Source organism: Gymnodraco acuticeps, unplaced genomic scaffold, assembly GCF_902827175.1.
Source record: "Gymnodraco acuticeps unplaced genomic scaffold, fGymAcu1.1, whole genome shotgun sequence".
Classification (NCBI taxonomy): Eukaryota; Metazoa; Chordata; class Actinopteri; order Perciformes; family Bathydraconidae; genus Gymnodraco; species Gymnodraco acuticeps.
In genome coordinates, this window is record NW_022990165.1 from 1035170 (window position 1) to 1053935 (window position 18766).

Genomic DNA, 18766 nt, shown 5'->3' on the forward strand with positions numbered 1-18766 from the left:
CATACATAAGAGCAGGGGTGCTTTGAGCTTGTTGCTAACACATGCTAATGTTTTGCAGGTATGTTTACCATGTTCACCATCTGAAGTTAGCATGCTAGCGTTCGCTAATTGGCATTTGCCACAGAGTACAGCTAATGGGAGCACGATTGATTTTTCAGGTCAAATAAAATAAAAAAAGGAAAAAACAGTATTTCTTTTTTTACATGATGGTGTTAGAAGATATCTTAAGGAGTCACCAAAGTGATTAGAATTCATTCCGAGAGAGTCAGGAATGCCTGCACAACATTTCATTATGAATGTCTGGCATCAAAGAGGAAACAGTGCACTGGAAGCAGGTTAAAGTCATTTTATTGTATTACCAGGCAAACATTTGATCTTTGTACAATGACATTACAAAAAATTAAACATTTAAAGACCGATGGAAACAAATACTTAAATGGAAAAATAATTGAAGAATTGAGTTACTTAAATACCAAGAAAATATATGTATCCACATCATAAATACAACTCAGAGGGTTTACTTGTCTCTAGCCCGAAGTTACCACCTGACTGGAACTGCAGTACATTCAACTATTAACCATCCGGGCTCCAATCACTCACCCTGATCTCACTGTGGGTCAAAGGTCGACTTATCTCCATTGTGTTATGGAATCCACACTGTGTCACACCTTATTGTACAATGCCGCGTTCATGTCAGAGATAAAATAGTCCAGCCCAGAGTTAAAAGCATTCGTTTATTCAGTGAGTTTTCAAGCAATAAATGCCTAATGTACCTACCCTAATGTCAGAAGATATTAAAATACGCTCCTTATAGTCTTTTCTAATAATTACTTATTTTGAAGTGACTGAAGCCACTTAAAGATATTTATTTTTCTGTAAGACATGAAGCTACAAATCCTCACATTGGAGATTGTATTTATATAGTATCTATGATTTAATCCTTCTTTGAAGTTTATTTCTGTCCCATTGTTTAATTTGTGCCAACCTGATTGGAAACACTGAACATTTTGAAAAACATAAAACGTCCAAATATTATTTATGACAATGAACTTGGCGGTGTTATGAACTTGGCGGTGGTTTGCCCTTTCTAAACGCTTTAAGTAGCATTTGCCTTTTACAGATTTGATTGAGATTTGTTTCAACTCTGCACTACATTTCCATGAAACATGTGTAGCTGTGCCCTGAACGCAGCATCCAGTGAAATAAAATGTGCACATAAATGAGACATGACACTTATCTGGCAGACAATTCAAAAGACATGTACAGTATGGACAGTGTATATACATGATGGCCAGCCACGTCTGTCACATATATCATGACAAAAGACTTCTGCCTATGATACAGAACATTTAAAAATAATACTCAAAATAACATTTACAGAGTCTAAACCCCAGACTGTGTACAGCCAAATATATCAAACTGATTATGAGCGACATTAATAACAGTTTAACTGTTTGTAAATCTTTCTTGGCAGCCTGGAAACTTTGCCAAGAGGATACATGGGAGTATCAAAGTGCTGTTTGCTTGATTGTAATTTCCTCCTCGGCACCCCCCCCCCCCCCCCTCCCACTGCGACCTGTGTTTTCCGGCACACTATTGAACTCGCTCCCATATTTTCTGTCCAGTCCTCTCATGCAATAGATCCTCCTCTTTTTGTTGCACGACAGTAACAATGTATTTCAGATGTTTTATTTATTATGATGTGTATTGTGCAGCAAAAGAAAAAAGTAGAGGACACGGCTTCATTGTTTTTTCTCATATAAAAACATGAATCCACCAAAGAGACGACGGAGTGGACGGACCGAGCATGAGCGGGATCCGTCTGGAGAGTTTCTTTTAAAGACCGTAGTCCTGAGTCCATGAACAACTGTACAATGTTGTTTTGTTCTCTTGTCTGCTCGGTGTTAGCAGCTTACAGTCTGTAGTGTAACACGGAGCACAGGCGGGGTGGGAGGACGCGACTAAGCGCTTACGCATTTCTCTTTTTCAATTTTGTTGTTAAAGTTTCGTATTGAGTCCAGCTCCAGTCTCGGTCCTTGAAAGAGCAAAACCACCAGGTGTTAAGAGTCAATAAAATATATCATATCATATATATATATATATATATATATATATACACACATATATATATATATATACATATATACATATATACATATACACACACACACTAATCCCCTTCCTTCTCTGTGTCACCAAGATGTATATGAAGTATTCTGATCACATCTTAGTATTTATACTATCGAACACCAATAAAACAAGTTGGACTAGCTGTGTAACAAAGAGTAAAGACATTTAGTCAAAGCTGTACTACAGAAATTCAGAGTTTCCCACCATCAGTTCATTCAGTCATGTTATCATGTAGCCCAAAAGTTGAGTAATACACTCGGGAAATGATGAACTGGTATCGGGTTGGTACCAGTTGAAGTACCAGAAGGATTTGCATTGGTACATCTGTACAGACACTGAGTGTTAACATGTGTTGCTCTGTTTAGAAAGACAATTGTTTGTAAAAGTATGCAACAGTATTCCAATATTAAGAGATTATTATTATATAGTTTATTTTTAATGAAATGGAGCTGACACTTTTCTGAGCACTGAGGAATTCCTACGCAATTTAAAAATCACAATTATGACATATTGTTCCTTCGGAGAATGTCATGCGACTGTCTGTCTTTGCTGATGTGTCTGAGTGTCAGCACGCAATAAGTGGACTTGAAAAGATGGAGGACAAGTTTAAAAGGAGAACTCACCACTATGCTTTTGGTCTGGTCGTCAGCAGCCTCCTGCATCAGGCTGGTCAGGTGACTGAGGTACTTCTGGTTCTCCTGCAGCAGACGGGGCGCGGCGTCGCTGTAAAGAAACACAGACAGTTCAGAGGCCTGTTCACAACTTAATCACATGAAACCCCCCCCCCCCATCACATGTGCAAAGCAGGACACTACTGGCTACACAAAAAGGCTGCGGGACGCAAATGCACCCCGTTACAAAAGGGTTTATAAATGTATTGATTTGACACTGGACTGGAGCAGAACACATTATCTCTGCAGCACAGGCAGTATGAGAAAAATAAAGAGCTTTTTCAACATTAAAGCATGGAAACATGTCCCAGTAGAGACACAATATTAAAAAAAAGAACCTAAACATTTCTATAATAGGGCGCCTTTAAATACATTTACATTATAGAAAGAAATGTGTCATCCTGATTGTCTATACCAGGGGTGCCCAACCAGTCGATCGCGATCGACCGGAGATTCCCAGTCGATCGCGGGGAGATTCCCAGTCGATCGCGAGATGTGTCTAAAAATAGAACAACAATATTCTGTTTTATCGTTAATGTCCTATAACATAATCTTCCTGTGCCAGAATAATGCACTTGAACGCATCAAAGCTTTGTGATTGGCCAGCGTGACCCCATGTGTCGGGGCGTGGCTGGTGGGCAGTGCACTAGTTCGCTGACGTTGTCTGTGGCAACAGCATGGATGGTCAACAGGAGTGACAGTCCGCACACACACAAGACCGCAATTATGGCAGAAGCAAAAAAGCCCAAAATATATAATTTTCGCTCCGAGTGGGAGGATCATTATTTTTGTATCTATTCCAATTCAAAGTCCATCTGTCTCATCTGCAATGCGAGCGTGGCTTTATCGAAGAAGGGTAATTTAGGAGCGGCATTTCAAAACAGTGCACAAACGCTACGAGACGGAATTCCCTCCTAATTCTGCCCTACGCTCCAAAAGGGGAGGGGCCTGAGAGGACAGCTAAATGCACAGCAGTCCATTTTCACCAGGCCCAACAACAAGAGCAAGGCTGCTACCAGAGCATCTTATCGTGTCAGTCACGTTCTTGCGAAACACATGAAGTCTTTCAAAGACGGCGAAGTTGTGAAAGAAGCATTCCTGGAGGCTGCGACGCGCTTTTGGGGACAGTAAACAACAACAATAACAGTAGCATTTCAACAGGTTTTTGACATAATAAAAACTCAAGTTGGATACCGTTATTAATCAGCTGTAAGTTTTAGTTTGTTTGAACTTATTCATTATAATTATTGTACAAAATGGTATAAGAATGCAAACATTAAGATCTGTTCTGTTTAAATTGATTATAGTCTATTATCAATTCAGGTTAAGAAACTAGTGTTGCTTGCATCTTATTTTTTTTTAAAAGGCATTTATTTTTATACTCTACTAAAATGCAACAAAAAAAGGGTTTGATTCTATTAATTTTGTCTTTTTTATTGCACTTTGGCAGCAGATTCCTGTGTAGCTTCAGATCTGAGTTGTCTTATTAGTAAGTGTAATTTATACTTTTGTAGCAACACTATTTTTATATAATGGCAAAGAAAGGGTTCAGAGTCTTTTCTTTTTGTCCTGTGTCATGTGGCAGCACTGTTCAATGTTTCTTGAAGACATTACCCACTGTAGTGTGTGACGTGTGAATAAACTCCAACTCTGTATCAACAACACTGTTGTGTAACTTCAGTTAAATACTTGTATGTGTGTAGATTAGAAAGAGGTAAAATAAAGGATCTGCAGTATTTTATGAAGTATTAATCGTACAAAGGTCAGTTTTATACAAGTAGAAGTGTGTACCTGGTAGTAGGCTGTCAGTAATGGCTACGCCTCTCTATTTGGACTGGTAGATCTCGGCAGACTGGCAACTTTAAAAGTAGCTCTCGGTTCAAAAAAGGTTGGGCACCCCTGGTATATACTATCATTGTGTTGGTCCGTACACAAAATCTAAAGGCTCGTACATAATACCCATGTTCAGGGTCTACGGACAGCTGCGGTCCCAGGGATATGCATTCATTTCCATTCATACGACAATTATATTTAAAAAATAATCATCAGAGAGTGTTGTTGTTATTATTATTATTTTCCCTGACTCGCAGCTATAGAGAGGAGCGCAGATAATCTACTTAAAACGGCAATCGCTTCACTGAATTGAGGCAATCAAATCATTTATTTGTTTTGCTTAGACAAAGAACAACATTGTAAGGTCGTAAACAAGAAGATAGCATGCTGCTACTTTTAGGCTACACACTCTACAACACTGGTTTCCTGGCTTAACCAAAAAACACTAGATCCCTCGATCCCTACGTTTGATCCACTTCAAGTTGTGAGTCGGCTTTGTTAAAACCAAGTCCCGGTCCAGAGATGAGCTCCTTCACATGTGGAACAAACTCCACTCAAGCCAAGCTTCAAATTACTGGCAATGCAGCCACAAGATGAACTTTGATTTTCTTTCACTTGAAGTGTAAGATTCAAGTTCATTTTGTGAAAATAAAGGAAGAGATTTGTTTTCACATACAGATAACATACAACTTGCATGTTAAATGATCCTAGTGACAGGATGTATTGTTGAAATGATATAAAAAGACACGTTGCTGATTATATTTAATAGATGTAGGCTATAGGATGCAAGTTAAATATGATGTTCAGACCTTACCTATGAGGAGACTTGAGTAAAATGACCTTGTTGAACTTGAATTGAATACCACTGCTCTAGGAACAGAGGGTGTTGTTAACTGTTCAGAATGTAAAAGCCCCTCAAGGGGAATTTTTTAATTGGGATATTAAGCTTATAGTTAACATTGACTTGAAAATACGACCCTAAGCCCATACAAGTGAATCTGGATTGTTAGACAGCTAGCTGTACACAAGCTTAAAGTGGCTATAATCAATGATAACAATGACATGACTGCTTGTATATGGAAAGTACCGCTCATAGTAAAAGACCCACAGAGTATGCTTTATAGTGACTTTAACACTTAAAGACCAATTTTTCAAGATCAATTTGTTTTCTATGTTTTCACATAGATAAACATGAAAAAGGTCAAGGCATGACAGAGCGAGCATAAGCTGATCTGAATGGATGGATGATCTACCTGTCATTGGGCCCAGGTAAGGAGGTGAGGGGGTGGGGGGAGCTGACAGGCTGTGCAGACTGGGACCACTGGGAGACCTGCAGCAGGTTAGAGGACTCGGGACTGGCTGCTATCGAGCTCCGAGACGAGTTCTGAGCCTAGAGGAGACAGAGAGAGAGACAGAGACACAGAGACAGAGACAGAGACACAGAGAGACAGAGACACAGAGAGACAGAGAGAGAGACAGAGACACAGAGAGACAGAGACACAGAGAGAGAGACAGAGACACAGAGAGAGAGAGACACAGAGAGACAGAGACACAGAGAGAGACAGAGACACAGAGAGAGAGACACAGAGAGACAGAGACACAGAGAGAGAGAGAGACAGAGACACAGAGAGACAGAGACACAGAGAGAGACAGAGACACAGAGAGACAGAGACACAGAGACACAGAGAGACAGAGACACAGAGAGACAGAGACACAGAGAGAGACAGAGACAGAGACACAGAGAGACAGAGACACAGAGAGACAGAGACTCAAAGAGAGAGAGAGACAGAGACACAGAGAGACAGAGAGAGAGACAGAGACACAGAGAGAGAGAGACACAGAGAGACAGAGACACACAGAGAGAGAGAGACAGAGACACAGAGAGACAGAGACACAGAGAGAGAGACAGAGACACAGAGAGAGAGAGACACAGAGAGACAGAGACACACAGAGAGAGACAGAGACAGAGACACAGAGAGACAGAGACACAGAGAGACAGAGAGACAGAGACTCAGAGAGACAGAGAGACAGAGAGAGAGAGACCAGAGAGAAGAAGACAGAGACACAGAGAGAGAGAGACAGAGACACAGAGAGAGAGACACACAGAGAGAGAAACAGAGAGAGAGACAGAGAGAGAGACAGAGAGAACAGAGAGGAGACAGAGAGAGAGACAGAGAGAGAGACAGAGACACAGAAAGAGAGACACAGAGAGACAGACACAGAGAGAGAGACAGAGAGAGACACAGAGAGAGACACAGAGAGAGACACAGAGAGAGAGACACAGAGAGAGACACAGAGAGAGAGACACAGAGAGAGACACAGAGAGAGACACAGAGAGAGACACAGAGAGAGACACAGAGAGACAGACACAGAGAGAGAGACAGAGAGAGACACAGAGAGAGACACAGAAAGAGACACAGAGAAGAGAGACAGAGAGAGAGACAGAGAGAGACACACAGAGAGAGATCTTACTGATAAATGCAGGAATAAGAAACATCCCCCCCCAAGAAGGAATGCAGGCAGCTCCTCCTCCCCGTGTTTATGTGTATTTACAGAAGCAAGGTCTGAGGAGGAAACAACAGAAACTACCACAGCTGACTAACAGAGAGGCTTTAGGATACATTCCACTATTTTGATAGTTACAAAATAATAGAAAACTCCTTTTCAAACAAAAGTTACCAAGTTATAGATCATTCATTTTAGATTTGTAATGCCATGTTTTCCTTATATGATAATAAACGTGACTTTGCTGGTTTTGAACTGTAAGACAACACAAGCATTTCATTGACATTTCATTGACCGTAGCATTAATTGATTCGGAAAATAATCATTAGTTTGGCATTCGTAAATATAACTTGGGCTTACAAATAGGACATTATTAAGAAATCTTTTACGACATTATGAGTTAGAATGTATCAGTTCATCCAGAAAACGTTCTGCGGTGAAGTCAAGAACAAAGAAGAACGACGTTCATCTCTAGGACAACGCAACATGGTTTTGCTCTGAATATTAAAGCCCTCAGTGAAACCAATATCATTTGATGTCTGTACTAGAAAAAGCTTAACTACAAAAACTACAACTGTTAAAACATTGATGTAGAGAACGCAGAGTCACTTACGCAGGCGATCTTCAGTAAATGCCAGAACTCTCTTTGTCTCTTGATCTGCATCTGCATCACTGTGTTGTCGGCGTCCTTGATGCTCTCCAGGGTTTTCTCAATTCGTGGAAACAAGTCAATGATCTTCTGTTTGCTGATCAGGATCTTGCTGTTGGGAGGAAACGTCAAAGGGCAGATGTTAGCATCACTTCAGAATGATTGAGCCAACATTCCAACGCTGAGCAGTGTTTTTGTTTTCAAGTTGTTTTCTCTGGTCAGTTGCAGATGAGGATTAGATGATGTTAATATCATTAGTTATAAACAACTTGTAGAATTAGATGCAGAGGTAGTTTGGCTGCGTAGGATTGTTTTTGACTTGTGCGATCTGAAACATTTCCAATACCTCCAGAATGTTATGCTCCAAAAGGCAACATTTATTTAAAAGAACAACGCTGTAATAATTCCACACGTCACAATATGTGGTTATCTCAAGCAATCCTGGACTTGAACCCGTATGTGTGAGCCTTTAAAAAGGTTTGTACTGGAGTCAAAGAAAGGCTTTCTCTTCTGCCGTAAGCACACAAAGGCTGAGGAGGACACATTTAAACTGATTAATTCATTTATTTAAACCGAGGATTTTGTGGAAGAATTGTTATATCATAAGATATTATAACAAATGTTCAAAACCCTTTGATTCAACCCTAAAGAATATATGAATAATGGATGCTAAGAAGAAAGAAGCACAGATCTGAATAAACACTAAAGTCTGTTGGAGTGTTGGACAGTCCTCTTACCTGAGGTGTGTGTACAGATCTTTGAGGACCTTGTCTTGGTTCTGCACCGTCTGAATGATGGCCTTCACCATCTCAGAGCTGTCGCTGCTCACATCTGTCTCAGGTACTGACACGGAACAATCACTTCAATACTGAACGCACATTTAAACTTCAACACAATCATTTCTAGTTGGCTTTTTGAGGAGAAGCAAGCTATTACATTGGTATTGTAACATTTAGAAAGACAATACATTTTTCTTACTTTTGCATTTCATCTTCATTTGCTTGTAGAGCTCAATCGCCTTTTCTTCTCTGCAATAAAATCAATCAAAATCACATTTACATACTTTCAAGACTCATTTCTACATCATTGCTTGTGCTCCAGGAATGACATATTTGACCTTAAAAGTCTTGAGCAAAAACAAGCTAAACTGCAGCTTCTGTCTGTCTCTCTTAAACAGAAGGTGATTGTCTGAGCATGTTTGAAATGCCCCATGGAGGAGACACCACTCACTGCTCATACAGCAGCACAGAGGAGCATTTTGTTCATTCCCCACAAATTGAGAAAAGCTATTTTAAACTTTCCAGGAAGGCCTCGAGAATGTGTCTTAACACTATTGGTGATTTGACTTTCACCCCACACCCATTAAGCCTAAGAGTGGATGTTGTTGTTTTTAAGTAGTTAAACTCAATAAAATAGCTGTATCGATGTTTAGGATCAAAAACTCATGACCAAAATGGGACAAAACCCAACATCCTAACTCTACCTACGTTTCCTGTTCATGTATTCATTCACTATTAATTATTTTCCACCATCCTCTGAAACAAGCAGCAAAAAACTAACCAATCCAGACCTTGCAGTCTTGACATGTATCTCTGTAGCCCTGACAGGAGGAGTCATTGAAAGACCCCTGGTTTGGTTCCAGGTGGGGACCTTTGACACTTTGGCCTTAAAGCTCTCAACATTAAAATCATTTGTGTAAACGACCACAGCACAACTCACAGCTGCTCCATCTTGTCTCCTTGGCGCCGAGCGTACGGACTCCTCTGAAGCTCCACTATCTCCGAGTGCAGAGCCATGATCTCATCGTCCAGATGGCTCACCTCCGCCACCTACAGGACAAACCAGGAATCAATCACCAAAAGGATTGCAGAGAGACATTACAGGCCAAATTCATTTACATTTAGAAAACAAGCCTTACCTGAGCAAAAGCCGCAGCTCGTTCCTCGTTCTCCTGCCAGGCCTTCAGCATTTTTTCAGAGGCTTTAAAAAAACATACACAGCTCATTAAAACAAAACTACATCTTGCTCATTTAAAACAAATATAGCCATGTAAATGTTCTCCATTAGAGGGGTATTTAGTGAACACTCACAAATGCCGTAGTGCATCTGATCGCTGTATTTCTCCAGGTCGTACTGGATGCTGCTCTTGAAGAAGTCCAGCTTGGCCTTCAGCTGCTGAGAGAAGCCGAACATGCTGTTCTTACACCGGGTCAGGTTGGTGTTGTAGCGCAGGAGACTCAGCCTGGAGGGAGAGGATGGAGACCATTTAGAATAGGACAGGTTTGTAAGGAAGATCAAAAGCACCATTACAGGCTGGGGTTAAATCCCCTGGTGCAAAGCCCCTGATGTGGCCACCAGACACATCAGGCAGAATGAGCAGTCTCTTCAGGTGTGTTTGGTAACAAGGCCTGGGACCACACTGACTCTTATCCTGTTCCACATCCATTACTTTAACCCACATCTCTTCAATCTCCCCATATGCAGATATTACTTGTACTTGACATTCTTAGCCGTGAAGTTGTGTACATCCCTGGCCTGGACAATATGTTGCAGTCCTGCACAAACGCTTTCACTTTTTCATATCTTTTGTAAATGTCTAGATTTGAGATGTTTTTGTCTCTCAAATATTGTGCCGTGTTTATTGTAGAACTGCAACAATGAGTCAACAAATCAATAAGTGGATTGAGAGAAAATAAATCCCTTAAATTAACTATTTCATAGTTCATTTATAGTCAAACCAATTTCTATGTTGTTTTTAGTTTTATATTATTAAAGTGAATACCTTCCCATTTTGAAATGTCAAAACAGGGCATTTAAAGACATCACCTTGGTCTTTCACCATTTTCAAACATTTCATAGACAAAACAATCCATTTCTAAATATCCTGGCAGGTGAAACAACAATGAACAATGGTGTTAGTTTACTTTCATGCAACAAATCATCAAGACAAAGTACTGGGATGTGCAAAGCTACTTGGAAATACAACTTTCTTCTGATTTATATGAAACTGTTTAACTAAAAACAAATTGTCAATAAAAATAACAACAAATGAATATTTGTCATGTTGTTGTGGATACCAGATGTGTCATGTGACTCACATGGCAGCCCTCTGTCCTTGGAAAAGCCTGCTGTAGTCATCCTTCAGCCCACAGATGTAGCTCACTGCTTCTCCCCAAACCTTCTTCAACACCACCAGAGGCAGCTGGGTCTTTGCCTCTTGCACTGCGGAGTTTAAACAAGATGAGTCGGGACTAGTGTTGCACGGTGTACCGATACTTGAAAGGTACCGCGATACCCTGCCGTTAAAAACGGTACGATTCCTCCGTTTCACTAGTATCGGTACTTTCAGAATGACGGGGAAAAGTACTCCGGTGAGAAAGCGCCGTTTTAAAGAGCCGTGTGTGTTCAGCGCTCTGCTTCCATTCCCTGCACTGCAGCCGTGCCTGCAGTCCCGCCCCTCTCAAGCACGCTCTAAGTCCCTCCCCTCTCTCGTGCACGCGGCCACGCGCTAGCTGCCAGAGCATGTGAGAAAACGAGAAGCATGGCTGCAAGTGGGAGTGCAGCTGCCGCTGCGTCTCGGCTTGTTGACAAAAAAGACGCCAGAAGCTAAATGTGGAAGTATTTGAGCTATATCTCTGACAGTGAGGGCAAGCCTACGGACACCACGAGGCCTCATGTTTTAGATCCCTGCAAACCAAGGGAGCCAACACATCAGACTTGGCTAAGCACCCGCCGACCGGAATCCAGAGCTGTTTAAAGAATTTAAAGACAGACAGGTTAGCGAATGTGATAGATAACATAATTACATCATGCTCAAGCCCATGCCCTCAAATCTAAGTCAAACAAGTGTAATTTATTTTGTGACAAACGAACGTTTTCGTAGTTTGACGAGGCAATTAATGGCAATGATAACTGTCTAATATGGCTATCTTTTTAGCTAACTTGCCAATGTGGCTAACATCTGCAATATACATTTTGTCAATAATTATTTATATTACTGTACTATTACATGTTAATATAATATAAAAAAAATTATATTTTATAAAACAAAAAAGTTGTTTGAGATGATGCTTAATTTGATTTAATACGAATTCTTGTCATTTATTTTGTTTATTGTTCTCATTGTTTAAAAGTTTGTGTTCTGGTTCTGGTGTGAAATAAAGCACAATAATTACATTTAAGACTGTTTCCCTTTTTTTTTTTAAAGTATCGAAAAAGAATCGGAATCGCAATTCTTGTCTTGGTATCGAAACCAAAATGTTGGTATCGTGACAACACTAGTCGGGACCAAATAGAATCCGTCAGAGAATCCTTTTTACACCTGACAAGCTAACTGACACAGGAAATAAATGTTATCTTCTGATGTGTTCAATATAACGTATGCATGTTATGCTTCAAAGTACCAGTTGGCTTCTTTGTCTCAGCATGAGCACACCTTACAATAGACTCACCTATAGTGTTGACTTTATCCGGCAGTTGTCTGGCGCTAAGGGGCCCGGAGTACTTGGTGATGCTCTTGTCAAACAGGTAGACGATGTAGCTATCCCAGCCTCTCTACACAGGAGAGAAGAATGTACACACTTATACAGCCTGTAAGTGCCTTTCCTGTCACTTCAAACAGCATCATGGACTGATTCAAAGTCCCTTGGAGCACATCCAGTAGGCTTCTGTGAGCCACGTTACCTGCAGACACAGCTTTTGTTGTATCATTTTAGTGCTTTAGCGCTGAGTAAAATCTTTTACACACCTTTGCCTGTCTTTTAAGGGTTCCAATGGGAGCCCGGCTTAAAAAGGTTAAAAAAGTGAGTTTTTGCTTTGTTAGCAGAAGGAAACTGGTAGGGAAGTTGAAGGAAACAACAAAGACAGCGGCTAGACTTCATTTGGGTCCTGAAAATCATCCAGGACACCAGCTAATGAAGGTTTTAACTCCAACAATTAACCTGAGCCTTCCCTTCAGTATAAGAAAATGAATGGTTTGGATGTTAAATATAAGTTGACTGAAGTTTCTAAGGGTAAAGAGGAAAGTTACAGCAGTTAAGTGTGATTCGGCTGTTATCTAAACTGCATTAAAGTGAACGTACCACTCCATCCAGGACACACTGTGCAGCAGGCTTCCTGGGGTCCAGGGACACCCCCGTCTCCTGCAGCAGCTCCTGGTTCACCACCTCGATCTTTGTCTCGGCCTCGATGCGCATCTGCAGACTGTGGAGACTTTCCTCTGGAGTCAGCTGGAAGGAGTGGACCTGAGCTGTGGTCATGTTCAGGATGTGGACAACCTGGAGGGAAATTAAACATTCACTGAACTGTTTGGTAAACTGAAGATATATAGAAAGCACTCCAACTCATCATTGACAGTTCAAAGAAATCCAAAATTGATGCTGATGATGTTGTCATTTTTATCCACGGCTGAATCCTAAGATAAACTCAGTCAGTAACTCACCTTCATACTCAGTATCTGCTCCAGCACATTAAAGCAGGAGGGCTGCCTGGTGTCAGGGTTGAGTTTGCCTCCTCGCTGGACAGGATCCCACTTTAACATGAGCTGCAGCAGAGATTCCAACGGCTCCAGCAGTGTGCTAAAAACAGCAAATAAAAGATGTGTTCAAGGAGAGAAATAGATGCTAAACACTCCAAATACTGAACTTACAGTTTGCAACAATCCATATTCATACTTTTGAAAAAGGGCTGTACTTAAAGTGATTTTCACTTTATATTCCTAAGCAGCCACTGCGGGAATCTAATTCTACAAATAGTATAATACTAATAGTAATATAATAGAGTGCAGCCTCATTTTAAGTGTGCCGAATTAAATACCAACTTTAAACACAAGGAACAGACATGAAGAACACATTGTACATAAGTATTACAACATTTCGTTGGCATCTCTCACTGCAGTAATATAAATGACATAAATAAAGACCATGCACTGCAATAATTGTATTTCATTTCAATGTACATATTGACAAAAGGTTATAAGCTTTACATTATTTGATCAGCCCTAGTCTTTGAAGAGATATGTTTGCCAGTCCCAGGGTCCTCACCTGCTCAGATTGTTGGGGTAGGGGAGGTGTGTGGAGAAGCGGACTTCCCCGTTAGGTTCCTCTACAGCCATGATGTCTTTTGGACCTTTATTCCTCACTTTGCTGGCCCTGTGGATGGGAAGAGAAGAGATGTTGATGATGGATGACTTAACATCTAGAAACAAATGCTTTTTATTTTATGCCACGCATAAAAGCACAGAAGTAAGATGGAAAATTAAACATTTCACAGTGTTCACAAACACTGAGTGAGGAACTTTCTTTCATTAGATGTTTTCCTTAAACACAGGGCTACATTTTGTATACAGGAATGATGATTATTGTTAACTCACTAGGTGTTGGGCTGGCTGCCACACTTGTATTTTGTCAAGAGGTGAAAGGTGAGATCCAAATGTTTTGTTTTATTTTTTGTTTGCCAAGTTCTCATTTCTGGGATTTGGCTCCACCTGCTGGCCTTTCCTGCTTATTATTGTTCGTCCCTCAGTGTTCTTAATTGTGTTGCTTTCGTATCTTATTGACCTAAACCAAGTTATTCGACTTTCTAGCAGAAATATTACAGGTGTGGGACCTAATAGACTCTTAATGATTTCCAATGCTGTGTACTGGATCCAATCACAAGTTGAAAATACTCCAACTATCAAATGAATTGATTGCAACACAAAAAACATTCTTATGGATTACCGGTATTATCATTACCTACCATCTGATTTATTTGGGCGAAACCAGAGTTTCCGTTAGCCGGTAATTACCTGACTTTCTAAATCTCTTCGGGCAAAATAATTTCCCCTTAGGACAATACCGCTTCAGTTGCGCCACTTATGTGACAGACAAAAGAATATGTGACAGACAAGAATAGTCAATTCTAATGTCTAACACTTAATGTGGAGAAAGAGATGTCCTGTATTGATTGTGCGTTGATCTGTTGGTAATGCCTCGGGGTTCCGGTGGGCATGTAAACAAATGCATAATGCTGCGCTATACTTTGCGGCCTCACCCGGTTGCATAGCGACGCTTATTGTTTAGGTGTCTTTTAATAAGCAGGTAGTCATATCATTAGCTAGAACTAGCTGGATCTGATCGATATGGACATAAACGCGAGTGAAGTCTAATCTGACGGGAGAGAGATCAGCTGCTGCTGACGAGTCGACACGCAGCTCTGCATGATCACCTGCAGGGATGAGCGGAGCAAAACACACTCCAGGTTAGAATATCACACGTAGCTATTTTAATTACCTCTCAAACTACCTAAACTAGTTATAGATATGTTTAGTTTTACTGTCGGGTCACTCATTACTGATCTGCGAGCTGTCAGGAGAGAGAGAGAGCGCTCCGTTTATTATTCCCGTGTTATTGTAAATTACTGTACACTTTTGAATAGTTAATCTACTATAATTAGTTTGTTTAATATCGAATCAAATCAATTTATTTTAAAGCTTAATAAATAACAAAGAAGACCTTTGACCGGCATTTTTCTCATTTTGTCCGGAAGATTTAAACTTTAACGGACATGTTGACCGGCAAAAAAAATTCTAACGGAAACTCTGGGCGACACCCATCTTGCTCTGGGTTTTGTTACTGCAATTGCCATAATTTGGGGGTTTGGGGGACATAAGAAAGTAAATATAATGTTGCCGTGGAGTCAGTTGACCTAGTTAGCTGTGTATTACGACTTTGAGGCCTGTTTTGACTTAGTAAGGCTATTATTTGATGTCTGCGTGTACAGATTTGATAGAGTTGTAACTCAGATGAGTTTTGACACAGAATATGAAATGGGGCACTGAGGGTATAAGGTAATTAATTTGTCTCCATGAGCTGAGTTTCACACCTTCTGCGGAGACACTACAATAGAAAGTGTCCCGTTGTTTTTAGAACACCAGCGTGAACACGTCTCTTTCACCTCACTCAGCATCTTTGCCTCAGCTCCTCCCTTTTCTAAGCCTATGTTCTGAACTGACTTCTAGACTGTCTTTTGATTTATGAGCTACTAAAGTCTCTCTGTCTAAAATAAATCCCTCCCGCTCGACATGTAGATGTCCTAATGTTTTGCTACTCAGTTCAACTCACCACTGCACAGGCTGCAGGTTGTGCAGGAAGGGGCGGAAGCCACAACTGCATTCAAATACCATGGTGCCAAAGCTCCAGAAGTCCACCGTTACAGTGTATGGCTTATTCTCAAACAGTTCAGGTGCCTGCAGAGAAAGCATGCAATTCAACATGATTCATTTGATCCACAACTATGTTATCTTGCATTTTACAGGCAAAAAAACCGATATAACACACAAGCACAACAGGACCCCTTTAAGGCAGTAGACATATTGAATCATTCTAAAATATAATTAGAATGATTCATAGAGCTAGTATATCGGATTGTAAAAACAAAAATGGTCTTGGTTTGCTTACCAGGTACTGAAGTGTGCCAACGAAGGAGGTACACAGACTGCCCTGGTCCAGGTCTTTAGCGTAGCCCAAGTCAATGATTTTGTGAACCAGCTGCAGAAGAAGAATATGTTAATAAAACAAAGTTGGTTTACTACGTGAGGTCAAACAAAACCAAACGGTCAGTTTACCTTTCCGTTGATATCTTGCAGCACTATGTTTTCAGGTTTAAGGTCTCTGTGTATGATCTTGTTCTCGTGCAGATACTGGATACCAGATCCTGGAGCAGAAAAAAGTGGTTTAACCGAATGATGTTCTAATAAAGTACACATCTGATTGAAGAAGCCTCACAAAGAGAAAACATTGGTCTTACCAACATCATTGAGTAATGAAAGCACTTCACTCTCTTTCAACCCGCAGCAGTTTTCAGGTTTGCTCAGCAACTGTAACCCACACACATGTAGTTCTGTTACATCTGCATTTCATCTACATTACATGAATAGAAAAACACTCTCATACAACATACTACGGTTGTAAAGTCATCTGTTTATCTGATGGAACTTTAAACATTGGACGTCTGCACTTTGACGAGTTTTACAATACTCTAAGCCGGGTACATTTGAAATACGTGTATGTCTGCACTATAATGGCCTCAATCAGAGAGAAAATAAATATCTGTTCTTCTCCCTCCTCTTTTAATCGGAACATTTTTTAAACTGTGCATCATAGCCAATATCGAAATGTATAAGACGGACCTAGCCCTGTAGTCTGCTGAGTCTCAGCTGGTAAAACATCCAATTGATCTCCTTATGCCCTCCTATGTTTTGTTATGAAACAACCAAACGTATATTTAAATTGATTCACTACATAGCATTTAATTTGATTACAGCATAACATGCTAGATCCGACAATGTCAGTTGAGAAGATCAACGATTGATTTGATTATTTTTTTAAATAACATTTGCAGGTCTGGTAGAAAATAAATCAGTAAAGCCGTTTCATGGCTAAAATAACATTTGAGGTGATTGGTTTGAGGTGTATCCACTTTTGAGTTGAACCTCTGAGTTGAACAGTTCTGTTTTCAGGTGTTAAGATTATTTTCTCTTTGCATATATTGAAAGACAAGAATGAAAAAAATGCAAATTCAATTTTAGATTTATCTTGCTTTATGTGGATGTGTTATTTCTTATCTTCCTTCCGAGGTGAACCTCACCTTCCTCAGGTCTCCCCTGGAGCAGTACTCCATGGCCAACAGTGGAAGGTCATTTAAGGCTATGTGCCTCATTTCCTCTGGGACATCTCGGGCCGTCACGACATTGATGTTATTCAGCCTGGAGAGAGAATGACCGGTCAATGCTGCATTACTTTGTATTGGTCATACAGATGGTGCACTGAATGTCTGCAGTTTTTAATTTATAACAAATTATCACTTTGAATAAGTATGGTCACTATGATTCCAGGAGAGCACAGGATAATGTTGCTATAAATCAGTGTGAAATTTAAACAAGTAATATATAAGAATTGTATAAAAATAAGACCGACTTTTTCATGATCTGGATTTCTCTGCTCCATCTGTCCTTGTTCCTTGGTGTGAGCTCCAGACGGCACATTTTCACAGCTAGTTTTTCATTTGTTTCCTACAAAACAGGAGCCAAAAAGTCCATTATTGTATCAGAGCATAAAAGCTTACCCCAGAAATAGCAGTTTGTGTGTATCACCCTCATAGATGTCACAAAAAAAGAAGACTTTAACAATCCAAATAGAAAGTAAGTTAATAGTGATGCAGTTATCATAGTGGTTGTCTTGCAGGGTTTTAGTGTTCATTGTCAGGGTTATACGGCTCTAAACTCACATGATGTTGGTACAGGTAAACATGGGCAAAACCGCCCATTCCCAGCCTCTCTTTCAGCTCCCAGTCTCCGCAGTTCTGGTTCTGCCTGAAGGGAGGTTTCTCCATTTTTGTCACCCAGGCTGTGTATAAATGACATGTACATGACACAGTTCATTTACATTCAATTTATTTTTAAGGCATGTATGGTCACAAACAAATGGCGACGTTTGAATTCCTACATAGCTAGCTTAGCTAAATACAACTCAGGGCCGTGGCTACATCCTGGAAAAGTAATGTCAGATTACATCGTAGTTTGCCCAATACCGAAGTCATGTTGACATACTGTGAAGATTTGGTACAGGTTGCCACTTGAATTTAAGGTAGCTGCTAAACAAAAACACTCACTAAATGCTTTTTATTTATTTGTTTTTTTCAATGGCTAACAGATAGCTAGCAGCAACGTAAAGAGTTTAGCCAACCAACAGCAGCCCAGTACATTGCAGGAAATAGACGTGCCCGGCTCCTCTAGCATTATGGCTGACAAATAAAGGCTTTGACGCCAGTTAAGTGACATTTAAATGAACGTTTCCGTTTCTAAAGCAAGTTTTGAGACTTACGTCGTCTTTCTATGAAAGTGTCATGAGCTGTGTGTCGGTAAAACTGCGTACTGTCCGGTTGTTTTCGGTTCAATGCAGCAGCACGGTGAGAATGTGTACTTTCCTGGGTGACGTCA

General features: G+C 40.4%; 1 protein-coding gene across 1 annotated transcript; it reads right to left on the reverse strand.

Moving 5' to 3' along the window:
- Positions 1 to 332: 332 nt before the first annotated feature.
- LOC117547053 (inhibitor of nuclear factor kappa-B kinase subunit alpha-like) lies at positions 333 to 18766 on the reverse strand. Its single transcript, XM_034217514.1, has 22 exons — positions 18651 to 18766; positions 18055 to 18173; positions 17745 to 17839; positions 17416 to 17533; positions 16576 to 16645; positions 16394 to 16482; positions 16227 to 16316; positions 15891 to 16015; positions 13830 to 13937; positions 13229 to 13364; positions 12870 to 13064; positions 12240 to 12342; positions 10887 to 11010; positions 9879 to 10030; positions 9707 to 9768; positions 9508 to 9617; positions 8767 to 8816; positions 8526 to 8631; positions 7753 to 7900; positions 5888 to 6024; positions 2754 to 2853; positions 333 to 2035 (listed from the first exon to the last, which is right to left on the reverse strand). Exons 2-22 carry the CDS (start codon positions 18157 to 18159, stop codon positions 1970 to 1972), a joined length of 2289 nt encoding a protein of 762 aa, XP_034073405.1. The 5' UTR covers positions 18160 to 18173; positions 18651 to 18766; the 3' UTR covers positions 333 to 1969.

Excerpts from the sequence above, each read along its gene's own strand:
- LOC117547053 (XM_034217514.1), bottom strand. The coding sequence starts at position 18,159 with ATGGAGAAACCTCCCTTCAGGCAGAACCAGAACTGCGGAGACTGGGAG. Across the intron at positions 10,031-10,886 it reads CAAGGACAGAGGGCTGCCAT|GCTGAGTCTCCTGCGCTACA; the intron begins GTGAGTCACATG and ends CTCTCCCTCCAG. Across the intron at positions 8,632-8,766 it reads AATGAAGATGAAATGCAAAA|TACCTGAGACAGATGTGAGC; the intron begins GTAAGAAAAATG and ends GTTCCGTGTCAG.